The 20,544-nt window shown below is 46.8% G+C and overlaps 1 protein-coding gene and 1 non-coding gene across 2 annotated transcripts; one reads left to right on the plus strand and one right to left on the minus strand.

Moving 5' to 3' along the window:
- The first annotated feature begins 10,872 nt into the window (after nt 1-10,872).
- LOC117843321 (sulfite exporter TauE/SafE family protein 3) lies at nt 10,873-14,281 on the plus strand. The gene is made up of 12 exons (XM_034723893.2): nt 10,873-11,273; nt 11,434-11,593; nt 11,817-12,017; nt 12,109-12,173; nt 12,289-12,316; nt 12,398-12,510; nt 12,615-12,701; nt 12,846-12,896; nt 13,019-13,246; nt 13,342-13,435; nt 13,537-13,677; nt 13,785-14,281. The coding sequence occupies exons 1-12, from the start codon at nt 11,091-11,093 to the stop codon at nt 13,862-13,864; spliced, it is 1,431 nt and encodes a 476-aa protein (XP_034579784.1). The 5' UTR covers nt 10,873-11,090; the 3' UTR covers nt 13,865-14,281.
- A 1,795-nt stretch (nt 14,282-16,076) lies between these two features.
- On the minus strand, nt 16,077-16,149 carry TRNAA-AGC (transfer RNA alanine (anticodon AGC)). Its single transcript has one exon. It is a non-coding gene; the product is annotated as a tRNA-Ala (tRNA).
- Between the last annotated feature and the right edge of the window lie 4,395 nt (nt 16,150-20,544).

Here is a 20,544-nt window from a genome sequence, read left to right on the forward strand (position 1 = left end):
CTCTACCCCCCAGCCGATCACGCACTGAAACGCGCCGATCTCCTTGCTCGTGCCTGTTTCTGCTGATTGGCTCTAGTCCTCGATTCCTGGAGCGTGATCTCTTGAACGGTCGGCCGCTGTGATACTGGCCGTTGCATTCGGGGCAGTTATCGGGCGATGGTAATCTAAGGTTATTCTCCCAGCAGTGCATGAAAAACAGGCACCTTTAGTGATCTTCGTGTCCGTGCATCATCTCTTCGTGGCGTCTAGAATCTTCTCGCTGCCACTGATACTTGCTGAGTAAGTCTTGGGAAGTGACAGACCGACGTGGCCTTTTTGATCCTTCACCTTCATCTTCCATCCATCCTTTTCCTTTGACATCTACGACCATGGCCTGATTCCTAGGATCCACCACGCCACTCCTTCTGGTCGATTCTAACGTCAGCACTTTGGTCTGGAGCGCGTTTCTTCCTATGTCGACCATGTTAGCAGGGAAGGGATGTTGATCGATCTTCATTGGCTTCACTGGCTTTGCTGGAACTTCAAACTTGAGTCTTCCTTGCTCAATGGCTGACTGTATCTGCTGTCGGAAGATCTTGCACTCATTTGTGTCGTGGGACGTGGCATTGTGCCACTTGCAATATTTCATCTTTTAGAGTTGCTCAGTTGACGAAATCGTGTGGTAAGGCGAAAGTTTGATCTGCCCCTCTTGAAGCAGCAAGTCAAAGATTTTGTCAGCCTTTGACGTGTCAAAGCCGAATGTTTCTAGTTCCTTTTTCCCAAATGGGCATGATATCGTCTTTTTTCCTTTTACCCACTCTGCCAGGCCGATTTCCGCCTCTTCTTCCGATTCGAACCCTTCCACATATGCCACCTTCTTCTGAAAGTTCCTTTGTTGGTTGAAGGGGCGTATCTCTTGGCCAGACAGCCGATCAACGATTTGGCTCAAGCTCTTGAATTCTTGGGAAGCATATTTCTCTTTGATATGCAGCAGGAGTCCTTGGAAAGCGATATCAGCCAACTGGGTGTCGGTGAAGACTAGGGTGTAGCACTTGTTTTTGACTTCTCTGAACCTCTGTATGTAGCTGGTTACTAACTCGTCGCTTCTTTGCTTGAGGCTGGTCAGATCTGAGAGTTTCATCTTGTGGACCCCCGTGTAGAAGTACTTATGGAATTGCTTTTCCAAATCGGCCCAGGTAACAATGGAGTTGGGCGGCAGTGTAGTGAACCATTGGAAGGCTGGCCCGGACAGAGAAGACAAGAATAGACGCACCCTCAGAGCGTCTTGTGTAGCAGCCTCTCCGCACTGGATAATGAATCTGTTAACGTGCTCCACTGTCGACGTGTCATCCAGGCCTGAAAACTTGGTGAAGTCAGAGACTTTGTATCGATGAGGTAACAACAATGAGTCGTAAGCAGGTGGATAACACAAGAATAGACGCACCCTCAGAGCGTCTTGTGTAGCAGCCTCTCCGTACTGGATAATGAATCTGTTAGCGTGCTCCACTGTCGACGTGTCATCCGGGCCTGAAAACTTGGTGAAGTCGAGGACTTTGTATCGATAAGGTAACAACAGTGAGTCGTAAGCAGGTGGATAAGGCGTCCTGTACGTGTAGGTCTATACATTTTGTTTTAACCCAAACTGATCTTGAATTACCTCCGCTATCCTCGCGGTCCAATCCACCTGCTGCGAATGCACAACCGGCTGAGGAATCGGCCCGTGTTGTTGGATTTGTGGCGCCACGATCGGGTGATAGGCTGGAGTGTGCTGCGGATATTGTGGCTGGACTGTCGGCTAACGTAGTGCATATTCCGTTTCATCGTACAATATTTTCTGCGCCGCAACTCTGAGTGGATCTGGAGTGCCTACCCCTCCGCCGATCTCTGAAGTGGCTGGCTGGCATTGCGGGGCTGTCGGCCGAGTGGCCGATTGGAATAACACCTAGACTGGAGACTTCCCATAACTGGTTGACGGATCCAGACCGGTGGTTGTTGCTGCTATCCCCCATGGCACCGAGTTTGAGAGCGGCGGTTGTACGGAGGAAATTGGTGTAGGATGAGACGGCGCTTGCGACTGATAGAATGATGCACTGTTGTACCCTAGGGGCATTGAAGTGTTGAACCCTCCACGTTGCATCTGCATCGGCTGAGGAGCCAAGTGAGGTGCATTTGGCACTGCTGAGAAGCCTTTGATTGACGCCACGATGGGAGGAGCGTAAGCTGGTCCCTGATACCCCTGAGCTGCGCCGCTGACCAAGGAACTGATGATGGCGTTGTATACAGTGCTGGTCATCACTGTGGACTAGTCAATCATTGCCTGATACACGGACTGTTGAATTATCTCAGACATCTTCCCTGAGTCCTCGGTGACGGTGATATGGCGGGAAGTGGGGAGGGTAGCTTTCTTGACGGTCTCCCCGCTTTTGGTACGATTGAAATATTGTAGGCATGTCTTCCTGTATTCTTTTATAGCCCTCGCCACTTCCTCCTTCTGATCATCCTTAAGATCTGCTTCAGTGACTTCGATGATATTATCTTCGGAGATCTCAGCAGCCTTCGACATGTTGGATCTTGTTTGGCCCCACCGGGCGTGCCAGAAGTGTGTTGGCGCTGAAAATCGGCCGACGACCCTCAGCGTCGGACACACAACCTGGGAGAATCTGCTTAGCTCCTGTTCGGGTTATTGCCCTGGTGCGGTTCGCGCGGCGTGCCAGTCAATCTGACCTGTTGATTGACAAGGAAAGAAGAATATTAAATTTCGGAGGTTTCGATCAGCTAGGGTTCCGATCTGCCTTGAAAAACGTATCAGCGAATCGGCCGATTTACTGTAGAGATAACCGGCTATAAAATAGTCGATACTCACGTAGCAATTGTAAAGAAAACTACTGGAGCAACATAAACAACACTACAAAAGCAACACTTGGAGTAGATCTAATCAGCTATGTGATAATAAAGGAAAAAAATAATAAAAGCTGACAGTTCGTACCTCAAACTGGATAATTGGTGATAAAAACTAAAATAACAGGTAAAACCTATGATTCTAGTTGATATCGATAACTGGTGAATAAATCTAAATGAAACAATAGTGATGCACCAGAAGTTAAAGCTTAGATATTACTCGATAAGCGGAACTTATAGAATCGGCCAGAGATCGTGTCGATGCAGCCCTGCCAACCCGTATAAACTCATGAAAGAAAAAAGGTTTTGGCGAAGTCGCCGACTTGAAAGTAAAGTGCGAGGGAAAAGTAGATTTGTTGTATTGATTGATAAATTGTTTTTTACAAGCCTCTCGAGGCATCTATTTATAGCCTGTTACAACTAATTTCCTAACCGACTAGGATCTATCTCTAAATTTAAACGACAACAAATATTCACAAACGCGATTCGTATTCGAGTTGGTTATTATTTTCCCATGGGCCTATCTCTTCTTTCAGCAAATCTTCACCCTGGCCCATCTTAGGCTCAAACTGGCTAAGCCGCTTTGACTCCCAATCGGCCAGCCTCCACCGATCTCTTTCGCTAGTCGACTGAAATACTATAGCTTTAATCGGCTGATTCCCAACTGTAGCTTCTAATCCGCCGCATCGGCCCCCTTTCTCCTTCTTTGACGCTGATTCCAAACACGTGTCAAAATCCGGCGTCAACAGCGCTCAAGGATTTGGGCGAGTTACACTACTTCTTGGGCATTGAAGTGAGTAAAGTTAATGATGGTATTCTTTTGTCTCAAGGTAAATACACACAAGAAATATTGACATGTGTTGGGATGACAAAGTGCAAGGAGGCGCCAACACCACTCTCGGCTTCAGAACAGCTGTCGAAGCATGCGGGTGTGGTGCTTGGAGCTGAAGACATGGGTGTGGCGCTTGGAGCTCAAGACAGTAAAAGGTACATGAGTATTGTGAGAGCTCTTCAATATCTAACTCTCACAAGACCTGATATTGCTTACTCTGTGAATAAAGTTTGTCAATTTTTGCATTCAGCTACTACGGAGCATTGGTCAGCAGTAAAGAGAATTCTCAGATACTTGAAATATACGGTTGATCTAGGCTTTAAGATACGGAGGTCGAGTTCTCATCTGCTTAGTCCATTCTCTAATGCTGACTGAGCTGGCAGTGTGGATGATAGAAGATCAACAGGTGGCTTTGCAGTTTATTTCGGAAGCAATCTTATTTCGTGGAGTGCAAGAAAGCAAGTAACAGTTGCAAGATTCAGTACTGAGGTAGTGTAAAAATCTATGGCTAATGCTACAGCCGAAGTTATTTGGCAAGAATCTTTGATGGCCGAATTAAGGATTGGTCTTAGTCAAGTTTGGTGCTTATGGTGTGACAATCTTGGAGCAACATACTTATCTGCCAATCCTGTATTTCATGCTCGTGCCAAGCATATTGTGATTGACTTTCACTTTGTGAGAGAAAGAGTAACTAATAAGCAATTGTAGGTCAGATTTATTTCCTCCAATGATCAGCTCGCCGATGGCTTCACTAAGACCTTGTCTGTCCGCAAGTTTGAGGAGTTTCGGCGCAATCTAAACCTCGAGAAAAGGAAGATTGTAGATGGTTTAGATTGAGGAAGGGTGTTAGAGATATTTGGTTTATCCCTTAGGATTCATGTTAGAGATAATCGAGGAATTATAATCGGTTCAAATCATGGATATCTCTAGATATCTCCAGCTTGTAATATTCAAACCTTGTACCATTGTGACTATATATATCCACGCGTAACCATGGCGAGCCAAGATAGGCAACCACGTTCCAATCTCTTACAACTGAATCCTCCTCCCCTTGAAATGGCCCCATGGCCTAGGCCTGTATGGCATGTTCCCCCTTGTCAAATGTTGTGATATTTCCAAGTGAGGAATGAAGATGGATCGATACATAGATGATCATGATGACGAATCTTACATGTCCTAGCACAAGACCTAAAAAGAAATATGTCCCAAATCGAAACCAAAATTGAAAAGAAAATTAAGAAAAAGCTTTGAAATCACCAAATACACAAGAAGAATCAATTTAGAGCAATCATGAAGCCAACAAACAACCAACTACATTGGATTGGATTCAAAGCAAATTCATGAGTACATGGCTGGGATTCCGCCCCTATCGTCCCATCTCTAATAAAATTTGTGAAGAAGAAAAAAAACTCATTAGGTGTTGCATTCAACACTACATATCTGTGTCGGCTCCTAACTCTCATTTGTAGCGGTTATGTAACAAGCAGTACACAAACAACACGGATACTCGTGAGTATCCATGCCGGCACGAATAATCAGAACAAAAATAACAAAAAATGTTTATTTTAGACTCAAAGGCTAGCTCAAGGTACCCACACACATGGAACACCCATGTGTAATTTCTATTATTCCAACCCATGACCCTCTCTTGCGATGTCTCTCCGTACCATACTATATATATTTTTTACTCAGTTGGAAAATCTCATAGATCTTGATTTTCCAAACCGAGGACTAAAGCCACACCAACCGGGACTAAAGGATTTTACGCCAAAAAAATGTTGGAAATTCCTAGGAGGCTCCGACACACGCGCACGTTTGCGCCAAAAAATATTAGAAATTCCAAAGAGGCTCACACACATGCTCACGTCACAAATTACAAGTCACGCGATTTTTCATGCGAAATATACGCATGCGCAGTGTGTGGAATTCGAACCCACAACCTCAAGCCTCACGCGTAGCTTCCTTACCATCTCACCTAAACAGCACATCTGACTGAGTAGGGGATGGACCTTCAGTCCCGGTTGGTGTCTTTAATCCAGGTTTGTAACACCAACCAGGACTAAAGGAACACCAACCGGGACTAAAGGTGTCTCCACAGACTAAGAAATTTAGACCCGGGACTAAAACTTCTTTAGTCCTGGGTCAAAAACAACCGACATTTTTGTTGAGGATGAAAGGTCATTTTTCGACCATTGTACTTTGATAGACCATTTTGACATCTAAATAACTTTTGAATTAAAATTTTCAACTAGAAAGTGTTGGATACAATTTCCGTGTAAATTTTTTTCTTTGTCAGAATCCGTATGAAAAAAATATGAATTTCCAAACTAAGATAAAATTCAAATTACCAACCGAAGAGAATATCTATGCTGGCTATAGGGGGGCACGAGCAGTCTCTATATATAAGGTATTCGTGCTAATTGGTAACATTTGAGGAACTTATTATTGCTACGAGCTCCAGCAAACATGGCATACCTATAACATTTAAGGGCTCTAAATTTTACCTGTACGTACGAGCGACGAGTGGTTTTACAGGCAGATGCAGGGATGAACCAACCAACATGGTTGGCAGGACGGGTAGTATTTTTCTAGTAGTGCGGAAAACAACGCTACTGCGAAATGATTGAGGTTTACTTTCCGATTCGAACAAAACTACTCCAAGATGATTGAGCTTTGCTTTCTGATTGCGGGACGTAATAAGTACGCTTGGTGTAGTAAACTAGCAATGGCGATCGAGCGTGGTGAGTGGTGGTGCACCTTCGCTTACTTGTCGGTGAAATTCCATGGCATCCTCGAGTCGGGTGCGAACGAATTGAAAGCCGCAAGTGATCTATCGCAACTAAGGCTAGCTGCTAATGTTACGAGAACCGTCCCAAAACCAAACCAAATCATATACCAGCCTATTACTATTATATATATATCTAAACCAAACCAACTAAGTGGTGTAAAAGACAACAAACCACGCATCAAACTCATATCTGAAACCGGTTCTAAGTACTTAAAACCTATTTTCCATATAGAAGTATATCATATGATTAGCTTTCGACATGAACCCACATGTAGACCTAGCAATACTAATTTGTACGAAAGTAGCTATTAAGACATCTCCAACAAATTTCAGTCAAATTCGTTAAAATTTTAAGTGTCAACGTGAGGTTTTAGTTTAGGGTCCGGTTTTCGACATGGACCCACGTCTAGATCTAGGTATTGTAATCTGCACGAATTAGCTGACTGTCATTCTAAGATATCTCCAGCAAATTTCAGTCAAATTCACTAAAGTTTTAAGGTGTGAACGCGAGATTTTAGTTTTAGGGTCCGATTTTCAATGTGGGACCCACGTGTAGATGTAGCCATGACAATCTGTGCAAAGTGGCTGATTGTGATTCTGAGACATCTCGAACAAATTTCGATCAATTTCACTAAAATTTTTAGATGTGAACGCGAGATCTAAATTTTAGGATCCGGCTTTTGACTAGGTCACACATGTAGCCATACTAATTTTACCATTATTGAATATTTTCAATTAGTCAAATCAATTCCAACCGGCCCAAACCATTACACTCACTAAACCAGACCAAACCCAATTATATATATATATCACCCCATTGTCCACCAAACTAACCAACACCATTTAAGAAAACCAAACCACAGCTTTAATCGCAACCTAAGAGCAAGTTTAATAACGCAGCTAGCAAGCGGGCTGCAAGGTTTCTCTCAACCTTTTCCTAACCCACCCGTACAATGGTAAGCTCTTCACCATTAATACATGGTCCACAAGTCATTCTCACAAAGTTTCTTGGTTCCTGTGCCCAAGTCGGTTGTAAGCTTATAGCCCGCTTCTCCTCTCTCACCTATTCTCTCTCCTCCACATCAGCATTCAGCCAGCTTACAGCCCCTTATTATACTTGCTCTAATCGGTGCAAAGATGCATGTAGTTCCTCGTCTCACACACGGCAAGGATGTGTGCTCCCAGATCGGCCGGATCCCATGTATAGGTGTTCATGTAGCCCATGGCCCATTAGCCCAGCACAGAGCCCGTTTTTTTCCCGAACCTAGCCTGGCCCGGCACGAACTTCTTTGGACCCGTACTGGCTCAACCTGGTAGCTCGTGCCGGGCATGGGCTAGCACGACAAGCGGTCCGGCCCAGCACGATTTTAGGGTGCCAGCCCGAAATAGCCCGTTAACCACTCAATCTTATCCACACCAATACACCATCTCACCCACAATCCGCTCCCTGCAAGGCTCCCTACCATCCTCCCCTTCCACTCAAAGACAGAAACACCCCGTTCGCTCCTCTTCCTCTCCAACCTCCACCTCCCCTCCAGCCTCCGACAGCCGCCTCCCTGGCCTCGTCGCCCCCTACCCCCACCGCTCGCCGCCATGCCCTTATCCTCCGCGGCGGCAGCGCGGGTGGCCAGCTGTGGGGAGCGGCAGTGGTGGTGCGGGGGGCCAGTGGCGGCGAGGGGCCCGATAGCGATGGCGGCACGAGGGGCGATGGTGGCGGCGCGCAGGAGGAGACAACGGATGTAGCCTGCAAGGGTGCATAGCACAGGGAGCAGGTCGTGAGGGCCCGCTGTGCCTCGTGAGGGCCCGAAGCTAGCCATGCTTTATGGGCCGACCCGGCACGAAAAAGGTCTTGCGGGCCCGTTCTTGGGCCGCCAGTGCGGCTTGTGGGCCGGCACAGCATGGCACGATGTTGTTGTCATGATGGGCTAGGCTCGGCATGAAAAATAATGAGCCTTGCTGGGCCAGTGCTGGACCAGGTCGGGCGGTTCGAATGGACAACTATAGCGCTCCGAGGGCAAATGCAGGTCCTGACCAAGCAGATCGGGGCCTCCGGTCAACTAACTACTGCGTGTCCACAATAAGTGTTGAGCAGAGAAACTAGTTTCGGGTTGGTGGAGGATATCTTTTGCAAATCTCTCAAACGAACGCGTTTCTCAGTAGAAAGTACAGTAGGCGGATAGAATCGATAGATGATGCTCTTTTCTTTTTTTGCACTAAGGTCTTGCACTTTTGTGGTATAAACGTGCATACACGACCACGTTAATTATACTCCTGCTGTAAGCCGACACAAGGTCGACGCAAAGAGTTGCATCAACAAATATACTTGTATCCATCTAGCGCACGAGAAGCATGCACGCAGGCGTTCATACATCAAAAGGATTCATACACACATATAATCCTACATTTTTTTATCTTGCCCCTGCCAAAGGGTACATATTTTATGCCCTCCATACGTACGTCGAATCGATCTTTGTGCAGACGTGCAGTCAAAGCCGTGTGATACACAAATACACAATAATCTTTGCCACATGTACTCGTCTCATATCAGAAATTAATTAATAATAATAATCCTTGTAGGCGCCAGTTTTGTAGCTAATACATGGTTCATGTGGAAGGACCAAAAAAGAATTCTCAGTCAACCAGAATGGTACTGCGCTAGCTGTGCTCTACTGTGTGCACGGAGCTAGAGATTTGCCTAGGATATTGTTGGCACTATTCATTTTGAGGTTCTTGTGTTAGTTCATTTATTTTATATTAGGTGTGTATTGCGCAAATGGTAGTACTTATATAGCTAGTTGTTGATCGACCATATATCATGGGATGCACGAAAGATAACACAGCTAATTACTGCACTGAATTAAATAAACTCTCTGTGAATGGGTCGGATCGGAGATGGTGGACTGCACTCCGATATACGTACGATTCCTGACAACCACCGCACCGGATCTTCTCTTCATTTGTTTATGTTCACCACTGCAAGGCGAGTTTAATCCCAATTTTACAATGGCAGAATTATGGCAATGTGGTCATTAGATTAGGCAAGAAACCGGAGAGTAACCAAGCATCCACGCCTCCACGGGATCCTCTAGGAATCACAATCATATCGATCATCGCCCATAATAAGCTCCAACAAGGACAAGATGACCATATTTGCTTAATTAGCATGATGGAACGTATGTAGAATACACAAAATATACCATTCTAACGGATTGATTGGATATTTATTTGGAGAGGATTTTTACAATAATTGAAACATCCATAGAAATCGTACGGTAGAAAAATAGGAAGTACTTAGATACGTCTAAAGAAAAGTATCAAAGTATCGTACTAAAACAGTAGGACAGGTACCAGTACGAACTTAATTTATTTTTTACTTACATTTCTCATATCAACAGTCATAAAAAAATTAAAGAAAAAGGTACCTGGAAGTACTCACTAATACTTAACAATCGTTCATTGTGATCCATGCATGTGAAGTGCAAATCTTAACAGGATGCATTTCTTAACGGAGAAAGTACGATGTGAAGTTTATATGAAGTATATGGATTGCGGTTTAGAAGAATACGGCGGCACCCAGGGCCCACACAGCAAAAGGCAACAGTGCTTGGGAACGTTAGCATGCTGGAAGGAGGCAGGATTAATTCAGAGATCACAAGCCGGACTGGGGAACAAAACGTAATTATAATGTGGTCTTGCAGTCTTGTTGCTTTTACTCTGCGGCACTTGCTAGTTGCTACCGTGCACAATTGACAATCATAGAGGCGAGCAATGGCCACCGAGTTTCCTGCAGGCTGAAACAACAGGAAGGACACGTAGAAAGAGGGACTTGGTAGTTGAAAATGTATAGGTGCAGAAAAGGCGAACAGTTCCTGCACGCCTTCCTCGACAGGCTGAACCCAACAGATTCAAAAATGCGAGGGTACATGTCGTACCACGTCCTGAACCACGTACGCCGGAGTGCTGAAATAAGCCTTGTTTAGTTCCCAATTTGGAAGTGGCAAAATTGATATTTTACTATAAATGCGCAACTGTAGCATTTTGTTTGTATTTGTGAATTATTGTCCAAACATTGACTAGGCTCAAAAGATTCGTCTCACAACAAAACTGTGCAATTAGTTTTTAATTTCGTCTACATTTAGTACTCATACCGCAAGTTTGATGTGATGGAGAATCTTCTTTTTGCATAGTGACAAAGTTGAGAATTTGGGGGTAACTAAAGGCCTAGCTAGGCCTCCGATCCGGCCAACACCTGATCATCGAGATCAACGGGCCGTGCTGCCACAGCTCGGATTACAATAAATTATATATATATATATATATATAAAGTTGGCCGCGTCCCGCGTTGGGCTCTCTCCTGACGCCTGACTCCAGGCGCTACGCGGTGTGGGTGAGACGCCACGCCAGATGTGACCCCCGGAGGCATGCATCCCCTCCAATCCTGCTCTCTATAAAAGTCGCGGCCAGTTCTCGGGAGAGTCCCTCGCTTGCCGTTGTTGCCGCACCAAGGAAAAGAAAAGGCTCTAGCTTGCTTATTAGACCTTGGGAGGACCTGCGTTGCATTGCGAGCTTCTTGTGATCGCCGGCAGAGGAATAATGGGGATCAGACGACGGCCGCAGCAATGGCACGCCGTCGCCGCGCTCAGCGTCGCGTGGTGCGCGGCGGCCGTCGTCGCCGTGGCAGCGGCCGACGGCCGGAACACCTCGCTGGCAGGGGCGGTGGTGGCGCCGCCGCCGGAGGAGATGGGTGATGGCAAGGCGTACCACCACGTTTGGCCGGTAACGACGACGATAACTCCATATCTAGTTCGTTTAATTACCGCCGTTCAGTTTACTGTTAGTTTGGTTTATTTGCTTTGGAGTCACACAATGGTCCATTTGGACGTTCTAGCTAGCATATGTCATGCTGATTTGGTTTGGTGGATTTTGCCCCACACAGCCAATGGAACTTGGGTGGCGAATTGTGCTGGGGTCACTGATCGGCTTCTTCGGTGCGGCGTGCGGGAGCGTCGGCGGCGTTGGCGGTGGCGGCATCTTCGTGCCCATGCTGGCACTCATCATCGGCTTCGATCCCAAGTCATCCACTGCGATATCCAAGTGTAAGTATTTTATATATATATATATATCCTCAGAGTGTTCGTGCTCTAATCCTCTGAATGACAAAGCAGCAGTCTCATTAGCATAGTCTAGGTCTAGTCGTACTGCTAGTCTACCATACCTACAAAATGAGCAGGCATGCTAATGAGACCTAGACTACATAATATACTCGTATTTCGAAAAAATTATAATACTCTAAGATGCTGTGCATTAATTTTGGGACAGGCATGATCATGGGAGGATCCGTTTCGACTGTCTACTACAACCTCAAGCTCAAGCACCCGACGTTGGACATGCCGCTGATCGACTACGATCTCGCCCTGCTCATGCAGCCTATGCTCATGCTTGGGGTCAGCATTGGCGTCATTTTCAATGTTATATTCCCCAACTGGCTCATCACGGCTCTCCTGATAATCCTTTTCCTAGGTGATTATCTAATCACAGCTGAGACCATCAAAGTTTCCGTTATCTAATGGCCAATAATTTGACTTTGTCGGTTGCATCTCTTGAATAACAGGCACGTCAAGTAAGGCCTATCTGAAGGGAATTGAGACATGGAAGAAAGAGACCATAAAGGAAAGGGTAATGTTTGCATAGGCAATTTTCAATATCATCTTTAACAACAGTGATATTTTTAGCTTTCATTATTTCTGTCACCTGTCACACTAATGGAACTACTTTAATTTATCTCTTCCAGGAGGCTGTAAAACGGCAGGAGCAGATATGTAAGAGAGCCATAAAGCAATTAGTTAATCTTTCACAACATGGAAAGGCTCTTCCTTACATTTCCTTTCACAAAATTTCAGGTCAGGAACCGGAGCACATGACAACAATCATCCCTGCAGAGAATGCAACAGCAATCCCTACAGGACCAGGTGCTGCACCTGCAACTGAGGCAAAAATCCCATCAGATAAAGCAGTAAGCATCTCATAAAGATCATGCATCATGTACATAAACACCTGCATCTTTTTTCAAACCATAATAATCATAAAGATTGGACATTCGACTATCCTACATTTCAGACATCAGTTCTTAAGAACGTTTACTGGAAGGAGTTTGGTCTTCTTGCATTCGTGTGGGTGGCGTTCCTTGGGCTTCAGATCACAAAGGTGAGCGTTCCAAACACAATGGAATATCAAATGGTTATACCGTAATGTCAGAAATTGAGTGGGGGCATATGCTCCCCACTCTGTTTCTTGTGCCCTCTTCAGTAATAACATATTTCTGTGTGTTTTTGGTCCTGATATTTGCAGAACTATGTTGCTTCTTGCTCCGCGTGGTATTGGGTCTTGAATTCTCTGCAGGTAAGATTTGTATTAATGTATTAATGTAAGGTCCCTTCACAACGTGGTGGAAGAATTGCAATCTCCTTACATGAAGATTCCCTTGCAAAACATATTTGGTTCACTCTGCTGGTCGCATGCAGATCCCGGTGGCAATAGGAGTGACAATGTACGAAGCGCACGGGCTGATGACTGGGAAAAGGGTGCTACCATCAAAGGGAAGCCAACAACAACAGAGCACGCTGAGAGTTCGCCAGTTATCCGTATACTGCCTATTCGGCATCCTCGCAGGGCTCATCGGCGGCCTGCTAGGCATGGGAGGTGGCTTCATCATGGGGCCACTCTTCCTGGAGCTCGGCATTCCTCCACAGGTACACATGCAAACCTATCGTCTCAGAGTCTGTTTGAAATGCAGGATTATTTCTGCGAGCATTTGACAAGTTATATGCTCTAATGATTTATTCAGGTTTCAAGTGCTACGGCCACATTCACGATGATGTTCTCGTCTTCCATGTCGGTCGTTGAGTACTACCTCTTGCACCGGTTCCCGGTGCCCTACGGTATGTCCATACTTTCCTCTGAATCGTCTCTTGTTGCAACGAAAGATAGACATTTGTGCACGCGGACTAAGATTTCTTGGCAACAATCTATTTCTCTTCAGCTGCTTACTTCACCGCCGTGGCGTTCGTGGCGGCCATTGTCGGGCAGCACTGCGTGAGGAAGCTGATCGCGTGGCTGGGGCGGGCGTCGCTCATCATCTTCATCCTGGCTTCCATGATCTTCGTCAGCGCGCTCACTCTCGGTATGGTGCCATCTTCTTCACCCTAATTGCGAATTGGTCAAGCTCCCAGAGTCCCAGGCAGTGCCTTTGTGATCTGGAAATCATGCGTCGCTCTTTGTGATCTGCAGGTGGGGTCGGCATCTCAAACATAGTGCACAGGATGGAGCGGCATCAGTACATGGGGTTCGAAAGCCTTTGCAGAGTGTAGAGAGCAAATTGCAAGCAGTGAAGCAGATCGAGCAGGGATGATATATATAGGAGGAGAAGTGACCAGTATGTGTAGTTCACCAAGGAAAAAGATGTAATCCCGGCCCAAAGATTTGTTTAGCACATGAATGTAGAAGTAAACATGTATGCCAGCAGCATCTATCAGATGGCATCTGTCGTAGGTAGCTAGTTAGCTAACGTGCCTTTGCTGCATTTGTGTGGCAAGCACGTACATGTATACACAGGATTAGCTGCGTTCGACGTCTCTCCAGCTGCCCCTTTTTCAGGACCCCGCGGCGTGCACATGGACAGGAACAGCCGAACAGTATGGTCGATCTATCTGACAGTGTATTTAAGTTTGACGAGATTGTGCATTTGGATTGCTAATGTTTTCAGAAAATTCATATGATGTTGGCGACCCTTTCTCTTCTTGACTTATTATTACTCTGTTTTTTTTTTCGAATAGACATGGCTGTTGTTAATCGATCTATCTGGCGCAGTCGGGTGAGTTACCTTGAAGTTGCAGCAAATCTATTGTCGGTCGTCAGGACTCAGGCGGCTGTGCTCCTACCGGAACCGGAAGAATAACTAAAAGTTTATGGGAACCCTTAAAGGTTTGGCTGGTGGAAAAAAATTGATTATAAAATCAAGAGTCCATTAACTCGTAGGAGGGTGTCACTTAGTTGTGTCATATAGGTCCATACTCATTCACATGGACATCTAGTACTGACATGGCATGCTGATCAGGAATATCTTCTCCCTTACCTCTCTCTCCCCCGTGGTCTTTTCGAGCAGGTTGTGGGCGAGATCAGATTCGGCGACCTGACAGGCAAGCTGGCATGCGACAGATACGGTGGCACAGCGCTGCTGTCGTGGAATCGCGGCAGGGAGATGCGTCTAGGACTCGCACGCCTTGCATAGGCACAGGTGCCTGGTACGGCAGCAGCAACACCGACGCCTTTCTCCCCCTACATGCCTTGCATGTCCACTTGCTCATTGGGGACGACATGGCCACGCCCGCGTTAGTGCCCGTGGCCTCAACGAAGCAGCAGGACTCTGTGTCATCTACGGCAGCGACAAATTCGGGCCGGAGTCAAGCGCGACGGCGGCGTAAGGTGTCGAGCACGGCGTGCAGCCCCGGCCCACGACGTCGGCCTCATTGCTTCACGCCAGGCTGAACAAGCTCTCAGCGGCCGTCTGCCGGAGCCGCTCCTTGAGGTCCCCGGCATGGTGACGCGTGACATCAAGCTCCGCCTCGTTCGCTGCAGCGCACGCACTAGCACCTGGCGGCGCCACCAGTTTCGAGACTGCTACAGCGAGCGTCCTGCAAACTGGAGCAATTGGATTGAAGAAAGACACCAACCAACATATCAATATATGGATATTGCTGCAATTCGAAGCAGCCCAAACGGCAAACAGAAATTTCATACCACAAGAAAGCAATCAAGACGGCCACTGCCCATTGGTTCGGTCCTTTTGCTTGACTCTCTTCTTTTCCCATCTGTCGTGCGTAGCTTCCCGGCCGTGTTTACCTTGTCATGTGTGATGGATTTTTGCCGATTCCCACCCCATCGTGACCTCGCCAATATGTGAATCCCGGTGGAGGCTCTCCACCCGCTGCTATGGCACAGAGGTCGCCATGGATTGTGTGTATGACGAGAAGGGAGCAGAGCACAACAGCGTACTTGGCAGCGGGCAGGAGGGTAAAGCTCTGAGGGGGAAGATGCTGCCGCCGCCGGGAAGGAGAGCGTGTGAATGGAGGCGAGGCTAGTGCGGGCAGTGGTGAGATGGAGCAGGGTGGTCTCCGTCGTAGCTCATCTCACCCATGACCTGCTCGATGTTATGCCCCAGCCAAAGAGCAGTAGGAGAGAGGAAAATGAGATGGAAGAGAGAAGACATGCCTGGTAAGCATGCCACGTCAACGCTAGGTGCCTACGTGTAAAAAGTTTGTGATCTAAAAATGTCATGGATCTGCAATGCATTTTACTCCAAAATCAACCATGCTTTCTAAACAACTCAATCATGCACTCGTAATGCTCCATTCGAGGCTAGGCTAAACTATCGGCATGCAAAATAAACGGCCCAGCTACAGGTCCAGGCCGGCCTGCTTCAATCACCGACCGACCAAGGCCCAAAGCTTCATTTCATTCTCATGTCTTTTTTTTAAAAAAAAGGCAATAAATAAGAAGAAGAAAAACAAAAGGAAACAGAAATGGAGATGCGGGGTATCGATCCCCGTACCTCTCGCATGCTAAGCGAGCGCTCTACCATCTGAGCTACATCCCCAATTTGCGATTTGGTTTTGAGAGAACTGTTACATTCAGTTTACGTTTCCTGTCCCTTTTTTAAGGTCCCCGCGGCGTGCACATGTGGACAGGACGCTGCCATTGTCGATCTATCTGACAGTGTATTTAAATTTGACGAGATAGAGCGTTTAAATTGCTGAAGTTTTTACAAAATTGAAAAATTTTGGACCCTTTCTCTTCTTGACTTACTGTTTTTCTTTGGCGAATAGACGTGACTATTAACCGATCTTACTATTTTCAAATTAAAATCAGATGGCCCATTGAGAGTCGATCAGGTTCCAGCCCACCACCACACAGGCAACAGCCACGGAGAAGGCAGCCCAGAGAGCCTACTAAACTCTGAGCCCTGCAGTGGCACAAGCGAACGGCCCAGCGGGCTTGTATGTGTTGTGAATTACGTACGGCGCAATTACCAAATTATAAAGTCATCTCAACTTCTCAAGTGATGGGCTTGTGCTCATTGCTTATTCTTTTTTCAAAAAAAAAAACCAAATGGCACCGGCTGGTGCCTATTTTATATCACTAAATAAAGAATAAATATAAGCGGTCAATCGATCCTCAAAGGTTGTCATTAAAAAAAAAACACCAACCACTGCAACAGCCAAACCCGTTTAACTCTGAAGTTACGATGATCCGGTGCGGTGCTGGTATGATCACCAAAATCTCAATTCGTACAAATACCATGCTAATCTTTCTTCCAGTTTCATCACATATCTGTTGGAAGCAGAAATAATAAAAACGGAATTACAAAGAGAATCTGCAGTTATAATAAAAAAGGCATTTTCCCCACGGTTTTCCGGTCAAAAGTACAAGATCCTGGACTCCGTGAAGTTGTGTGTGCCCTTTTGTGTTTGTTTATCATAGAACGGACAAAGATTCCTTCCGGCCGTTCCGTTCAGGCCCTCGTAAAGCAAGTTCCGGTGCTGTGGGCCTGTGGTAGTGTCGTGCGGTGAAGTGATGATGAACCTCTGTGTGTGATTTGTGGACATTTCACATTCGCACCTCACCTGCAGGGTGCACGGGAAAGGAGGCCCACCTAGGCAGCATGCAGGACAACAACACATGGGCCAGCCCAGTATTGCTCCACAGTGTCACCGAGCCAACAACAAGTGTTTGTTTGTGAGCCAGATCACATCAAGTGACCTGACCTTCATTGTACTCGGATGCATTATTGTCTGTCCTTGAATCCTTTGATTCTACTTGTCGTCACTGAATCATTGCATAACACTGGACTTATGCAGTCTGCCTATGACATCTATCTTTGTATGCTACTGCATGTTGGAACTATTAAACAGAGACCTTTTGTAGCAGCACAGCAAGTATTAGCATCCTATTCTTTTCCATAACATCGGCGACAAAAATACATGGTCACAATAGGAAGAGACACAGGATTACCTGCCAGCTCTCCTGGCCAAGAGAATCGCGTTGCAACTTGTCAAGATCCTGGAACTGGAATGGACTGCATGTTGCAAGTTTGCAACCATCGTTTCTCACGGGGTAAAAGCGTCCTTGTCAAGTTTGCTCCCGACCACACACCCAAGCACTTTTCTTCGTGGTGCGAGGTGTTGCACTTTTATTTCTCCCGACCACACACCACAATTCGAATTCAATTTACAGCCATCCATATTCCATGGTTCTTGCATCTTCTTGCATTATTGGCCAGCCGGGAACGATCCTGATAGGTTATCAACAAGAAGCTTGTGGTGCACATCTTTGACACGCATGTCTTGGAGTTTGTTCCTTCGAGCTAGGGTTGCTGTTGCTTGTGTTTCCAGTTTTTGACCCATATATGCATTGCATTGCATCGATCGCTTGTAGGCAAAGACAAAAAGGAAATATTTACCGTCCACTTCATGCACTGTCGTGGCGATAGCACCACGATGACAGTTGACAGTGACCCCGATCACGCTCTCTCAAATGAGGCCATGTTTAGTTGCTCAATTTTGGAGTGCCAAAATTACTGTGCCAACACTGTAGTATACTGTAGCGTTTCGTTTATATTTGTGAATTATTGTCCAAACATTGACTAATTAGGCTCAAAAGATTCGTCTCACAAATTACAACAAAACTGTGCAATTAGTTTTTAATTTCGTCTACATTTAGTACTCCATGCATGTACCGCAAGTTTGATGTGATGGGAAATCTTCTTTTTGCAGTGTCAAAGTTGGGATTTAGGGGTGAACTAAATAAGACCTGATTCTTTCTGCATGCATCCCGAAAAGAAAAAAAGAAAATGGTTGTTATGCCGCCGCCTAAGCAAAGTGCACGTGCACGTGATGGTTGATTATGCCTGCGACTAAGTTGACCCTACTTGGATTCAATATTCATTGATTAGTGTTGCTAATAACACTGGAGGATGGGAGATTGGATCTACCACACGACAAAAGATCGATCGATGCGTGGTTAACTAATGAGCAGGTCGGGCCGTGCTCATCATTAATCCATGCCGACCGGAGTCAGCAGATCGATCTGGGTTCTCTGAATCTCTCTTGCCAGGCGATGGGCGATGGCCATGTCTCTGCTGTATTGTAAATGCATGCTACTCCGTACTCCATTGTCTAGTGCCTAGTGGACGCATGGGATGCCTCGTATGCCTGCTGTCTGCATGATAGCTCAGCTCAGATCCGCAGCCTGTGTGTGTACCCGGTCTTCAGTGTTTTGTTTCTATACAGCATCGTGCAAGAATATATGTACATCTTCTCTTTCTCCTTAGAAAAGAAGGTAAATGTCATTTTCATAGGAAGCTGAGATGACCGAGCTTTTCTTCTTCTTTTTTCTCAACATGTGCAATTTCATTAAGATGGAGAGAGAAGATGACGGAACTTTTTGGTTTGGTGCCGGAGATACGAACCAGCAAGGATGGCTGGTCGACAGAGAGAAAATGCATGCCATTCTCGTGTTTCATCAAATTCGGCAACACGGATAAGGCGGAGCTGAGATCGGTTATCCGATCTACATAGTTTAATGTTCTCGTCTGATCTACTGAATTTCCACTAGTACACAAACCCTAATCATTGCCAGCCCCAAATCCGGCATCATCGCCGGTTTTGGTGGTCGTCGGAAATAGGTTGGCGGTGATGGGGTTCCCCGTCACTACCGGATCAAGAGCTGGCAGTGATATTTATTAAAAAAATCCACCCGCCGACCTGAACCCGCTGGTCAGCCAACCGCACCCTAAACCTGCCTTCGTCCGCTCGAGCACCGGAGCCTCGGTCGTGCCCCGCCGCTGTCCCCCCGAGTGCTGGAGCCCTAGCCGCACAGCCGGAGCCCCGCCAGAGAGAGAGGTATTGCACTCACCCGTGCTGCCGCTGGGTCCAGCTCCTTCCTCACCAGATCTGTCGGATCCAACTCCTTCCTCGTCGGATCCATGTGCTGCCGCTGTTCTCGTTCCGCCGCCGCTCCTGACTGCCGCGAGTAAAGGGTGAGTGAAGGGGGGAGGGGAGGGGCAACTGAGGGAGGGCTGGAGGGAGAGCGCGCCGCTGGAGGGAGGAAGGGGATGGGCATGCCGCCGGATGAAGACGAGTCGAGGGCAGGGACGGCGCTATGTGAAGGAAAGGAGCGGCGGGGTGGGGAGGGAAGGGAGAGGAGGGGAGGGGCGGGGCGGCAGGGTAGGGAGGGAAGGGAGGGGCACCGGGTACCGACACGTGGCCTGTGGTGTGGGGATGGAAGAGGAAAGGGGAGGGGAGAGAGAGAGGTGAGGGACGTGCGGTCACCAACTGGCGGGAGGGGATAAGAGGGGACAGAGAGAGCGCGGACGTGAGCCGGTCAAAATCGAACTATATAAAATTTTCAAGTCCGAAAGAGCACCACCGCCGGCTTTAACTACACACCAGCAGTGATACTTTTCACCACCGATTTCAACTACCAACCGGCGGTGAAAAGTAGTGTCACCGCCGGTTCCACCATGTGCTGCCCCAACCAGCTCCATAATCGGCGGTGATGTGGTGGAAAGACATCAAACCGTGGTGATAGTCCGTTTGTGAAAGTTATTTCTGTAGTAGTGTTTAGTTTTGCCCTGTTGTGCAGTTTCTTTCAAGTTCCAAGCATGGTCCTGACTACCTCTCTTGTCCTGCCGGGCGTGCATGATCCTCTCTTCTCTGGAGCAGTTGTATGTGATCTCCCCGGCTCCATGATGCATTGATGCGCATGGAGTGGGAGCTTGGTTGCTCACGTACGCTGCGATCTTGTTGTATCTTCCAGTTAATGCTTGACGTTCAATAGAATACCGCCGCGCTTACGCTGCATCCTGATCTCTTTTAGATTTGTCCCCACCAACTCTGTGGAAGGACAACATGAAAGGAGGAGGAAGCAATTTGTTAGCCCCCACATTCCTAGCATTAAGAAAGAAAACTTCTTTATCTATATCTATATCTAT

This window comes from Setaria viridis, chromosome 2 (genome assembly GCF_005286985.2).
Source record: "Setaria viridis chromosome 2, Setaria_viridis_v4.0, whole genome shotgun sequence".
Lineage (NCBI taxonomy): Eukaryota > Viridiplantae > Streptophyta > Magnoliopsida > Poales > Poaceae > Setaria > Setaria viridis.